General features: G+C 36.9%; 1 protein-coding gene across 1 annotated transcript; it reads left to right on the plus strand.

Moving 5' to 3' along the window:
* The first annotated feature begins 3,195 nt into the window (after positions 1–3,195).
* Positions 3,196–4,750, plus strand: LOC137635796 (protein FAM200C-like). Its single transcript, XM_068368234.1, has 2 exons — positions 3,196–3,459; positions 3,686–4,750. The coding sequence occupies exons 1-2, from the start codon at positions 3,196–3,198 to the stop codon at positions 4,748–4,750; spliced, it is 1,329 nt and encodes a 442-aa protein (XP_068224335.1).
* The last annotated feature ends 326 nt before the right edge of the window (positions 4,751–5,076 follow it).

Genomic DNA, 5,076 nt, shown 5'->3' on the forward strand with positions numbered 1-5,076 from the left:
AAATGAAAATGAGTAAAACTAACATTATGTTCAATGAAAATGTAGAAACTACAAATAAGAGTCATGGAGGAACCTTTAGATATTGTTAACGAATATATGTACTTAGGAAAAACTATAAGTGTTTCCCTGGGACACAAGATCAAAATTAAAAGAAAGCATGGGATGGAGACCTTTTGGTAAACAAAATGGTATTCTTAAAAGAAAAATGGCACTTTTTTCTAAAAAGAAAAGCATTTAATCAGATATCACGACCAGTAATAACTTATGCATCAGAAATCAGAAACTTAGAGCCTTACTTAAGCGTTAGAACATAAGCTAGCTAGCTAGTTACTACACAAAGAACAATGGAAAGAATAATGATGGGATTTATGGTAAGAGACAGAAAAAGAACAATATTGGTTACGAGAGTGAGCTAAAGTAGAGGATATTCTAACAACATTTAACAAAAAGATATGGACATTTGCAGGCCATATAATAAAAATTACTGGTAATAGATGGACATTGAGAATAGCAAAATGGGTCACTAAATATTACAAAAAAGGCAGAAGTAAGAGAAGATGATGTATTAACGAACTAAGAAAATTTGCGAGTATAAACTAGCATAAAAAGACCATAAACAGACGTGAGTGGAAGTAGATAACCGAGGCCTTTATTCTGCACTGGACTAATAACAGCTGATAAGGATGATGATCACGATGATGTTGATGACTACGACGACGATGATATATATATATATATATATATATATATATATATATATATATATATATATATATATATATATATATATATATATATATATATATACAGTATATATATATATATATATATATATATATATATATATATATATATATATATATATATATATATATATACATATATATATATATATATATATATATATATATATATATATATATATATATATATATATACATGTGTGTGTGTGTGTGTGTGTGTGTGTATACCCTTTCCCTCTCTCTCTCTCTCTCTCTCTCTCTCTCTCTCTCTCTCTCTCTCTCTCTCTCTCTCTCTCTCTCTCTCAAAATAATTCCTCTGCATATTCAAGAAAGGAGCCACTCCTTAGTTCGGAGTAAGGATGGATTTCTTTTTTCTAGAAATATCTTGTAATTTGAGGGGCAATCAAGGTGTTCTCTGCCACATCTGTTTTTCTTCTTGGGTTTATTGGCTTTTGTAATGACTTATGGTGGGCGAGACATTCTCTTGCATCCAACAGAAAATAATATTTTTCCTGTAGCTTATATATAAGAAAAAAGACAGGATATTTTGGAATTGTTTCAGATTTTCAAATGGTGTATACTCTTCACCCGCTTCTAATAACACTTTTCCTGAAACTATCATTTTTCTCTTAGTGGAAAGTGATAACCACAAAGAACATTAACAGGCTGCATAACTATTATATGAACGTTTCAATAAAAAAATAAAGTATATATATGCTTCGTAGATACTAAACATATTTTCCGACCTCACAGATACAGTCACTCATGTACCTCTCACATGATTCTGGATTGAAAAGTTTGTGCTTAAGAAGTTTAACTCTGACGTCCAATTCAACAAAATCCCAAAATGTATTACATTTCACAACGCTACTGTAAATACGCTTTCAAAAATTATCAACATAAAAAACATCTTGAGGTCTTGACGTCTATTATTTGAGTAAATTCTAAAGGTTATTACTCTAAATCATTAGTTCCCAACCTGGGGGTAAATTACCCCTGGGGGTAATTTAGCAATTTTTCGGGGGTAATGGAGGGGTGACAGAAAAATGTTAAGAATTCTGAAAATCAAGTAAGCATTGGTATTAGGATTAATGTTAACTTAGTCTTAGTATTTTAAGTTGTAAAGTAAACCTGTTATAAGTAAGTAACAAAGCTAAACCAAATAACAATAAATATAAAAAACTAATATACAGTATTAGAAAAGAAAAAATATATAGCTAAGTGTGTGGTAACCGAAAAGTATTTTCACAAGTATGCTTCAGGACACAAGTCACTCAGTAACCCCGATGACTCATCGACGAGTCCAGTACGCGTCACTCATGCCTGAGTCTGCCTCTATTTCACACTGCCAGTTTCTCTGTGAGCATCAGCCGAGGTGGACATGAGCTGGTATGTTGTGTACTGCCCTGTGCAGTTTATACTTAGTATTTACCCACTGTTACTGTGGGTTTGTGTTATTAATTTTGTATCATATAATGTATGCGTGGTTCTTACGTTTTCAATGGTTTTGCTAGCATTAGCGGAGTATGCGAGGCTGCGTACGTTCACTATAGTCTCGCGCTACAAGATGCTCTTGTGCTGACAAGCATGATACATGCAGCCTGGCGAATGTATGCGTGTGTGCTTGCATCAGTGAACTTGTGTTAGCTGCCATGCGAGAAATTATGTACCTCGCGTTTTGCAGTGTATTCACGGATATTGTGTTGAATAGGTATTGCGTTGAGGTTTTCAGTAGTGGTGTACTGAGGTTTTGGTGTTGCGGATTTTGCTTGTGATATTCGAGTTGTGTATGGAAGTGTAATTTAGTGTTTTAGTGTAACTGTGTATTCGAGTGTGTGAGTGCAGAGTTTTTTATTTTTATTTTTAACACAGTTACATCATTCCTATGCTGAATAAGCTCTTATAATGTTATCTAGAATGCCATGAAAAACTGAATTATAAGTTCTCAGTGTTCACCTTTTTATGCATTTTTTTCTTTTTCTGCAGATTGAACAATAAAATGTCCAAAAATCGAACCTACTCTAACGCCTTTCTTCGCCATGGCTTTGTGAATTTACCATCCGGTGGAGAGGATCGGCCACAATGTGTGATATGTCACAAAGTGTTGACAAATGAAAGCCTGAAGCCATCAAAACTCTCAACTCACCTCCAGAAGTGCCATCCAAATCTTCAAAATAAGGATCAGGCTTATTTTCAGCGCCAGGCTGTAGCACTGAAGAATATCCAGTTCGGTTCATCTGGAATTCAAGCCCAAAAGCTTCAAGTTGCAGTCGAAGCATCCTACTTTGTTGCATATAAAGTTGCCGAACAACAGAAATGCCACACCATTGCAGAGAATCTGATTATGCCTTGTGCATACGAGATGGTAAGCAAGGTATGTGGGGAGGAGCAAGCGAAGAAACTGAGTGTCATATCTTTATGAAACAACACCATCCACAGACGAATCGATGACATGGCATCAGATATCTTGTCCCAAGTTATAACAGAGATCAAAGAAAGCTCATATAGCAAATTCTCCTTGCAATTTGATGAATCATGTGACATAGCCAGTTGTGCTGTTCTCCTTGGGTTCGTCCGTTACATCCACCAGGACAGGATCAAAGAAGAGTTCCTATTGTGCGAGAATCTGCTGACAACCACGAAGGGAGAAGATGTCTTCAATATCATCAACAGTTTCTTTACCAAGAATGGATTGGATTGGAACAGCGTTCAACAGGTAGGGAGCGATGTTTATATAAGGTCCAAATTAGTATAAATACAATGAATTACATGGCATATAGTTATATACAGTCATATGCATGATTAACACAAAAAACATCGTGCGTCGTACTGAAAAACTAAAGTACCAAAATAATTAAATTAATACCATATAATTATAACGCAAAAGATAAGTAACAATGACTAACTGACGCAATCTATAATAATTTTTATTTTTAATCCAGGTCTCCGTCGATGGAGCACCGGCGATGATGGGTGGTCATCGTGGATTACGGGGCCTCATACAAGCTGTCAATCCAGAAATTTCTGTAGATCATTGCATCATTCATCGGTACTCTCTTGGATCGAAAAGCCTGCCTGGTAATCTGAAGTTAGCATTTGAAGAAGTGTTGAAAATCGTCAACTTCATCAAGTCCAGGGATGTGAATTCGCGCATATTCAAGGAGCTAGGCAAGGAAATGGGAGAAGAGTATCAAGTTCTGCTTTACCACACCGATGTTCGCTGGTTCTCACGAGGCAAGGTTGTACATTGTGTCATTGAGCTCCGAAAGGCTATTCAAGGATCTCCTTTTGCTACCAAGTTCACTGATAAGGAGTGGCTTGCTCGACTTTGTTACTTGGCTGACATATTTGCGGAGCTGAACAGTGGTAATCTGCAACTCCAGGGCCGAAACACGACTGTCATTGATGCCCGTCACACTGTGGCTGCATTTCTGGCGAAACTGAGACTCTGGATTCGGGGCTTGGAGAAAGGAGTGATCGCCCAGTTCCCCACCCTAGACCAGTTTATTGAAGAGAATAGTCATGATACTGGATCTCTTCTACAGACCATCAACAAAGAGATGAGCGACCATTTGAAGGGGCTTGAAACAAGCATGCATCACTACTTTCCAGAGAGTGACCAAGAAACAGCCAGTCTTCAGTGGATCATTCATCCCTTCTCTGTACCTGATGAGGCCATTCATGATGATGATTTCCCTGCAAAGGAGGAGTGGATCATAATGCGAGCCAATGAAGCCTTGAAAATTGAATTCCAAAACCAAAATGCAGATTCCTTTTGGATTTCACGACTAGCCGACTCGCCAACTCTGTCCAAGAGAGCCTTGAAGTTGTTGGTATCATTCTCAACAACGTATCTGTGCGAGAAGGGGTTCTCAACTGTGCTGGGGATGAAAACAAAAAAGCGGACTCGCTTGAATGTTGCAAACGATGCCAGGCTGGCACTTTCAACCACGAAACCAAGAATTCCTCAACTAGCTTCAAATATGCAACTCCAACCATCTCACTGATGCTCTTAACATCTTTGGTAAGTCATTAGAGAGGCAAAATGTACTAATACAATAAATAAAAGAAATTATCTCTAGTGTTTTAGTTTAGCCATATATATATAAATGTTGACAACATTTTGTGAAAGGGGTAACATGATTAATGTGGCATGCTAAATTGGGTAACAAGCTGAAAAAGGTTGGGAACCACTGCTCTAAATGCACCAAAATGTTCATTTGTTGATGCGGATCATACCTCAGAATTATATGTAAAAATAATTTAAACTTTGATACATCATTATCTAAACGTCTTTGTCTCGCAATTTGTGAGTCAGGAGTTGGAGACCCTC

This window comes from Palaemon carinicauda, chromosome 3 (assembly GCF_036898095.1).
Source record: "Palaemon carinicauda isolate YSFRI2023 chromosome 3, ASM3689809v2, whole genome shotgun sequence".
NCBI lineage: Eukaryota > Metazoa > Arthropoda > Malacostraca > Decapoda > Palaemonidae > Palaemon > Palaemon carinicauda.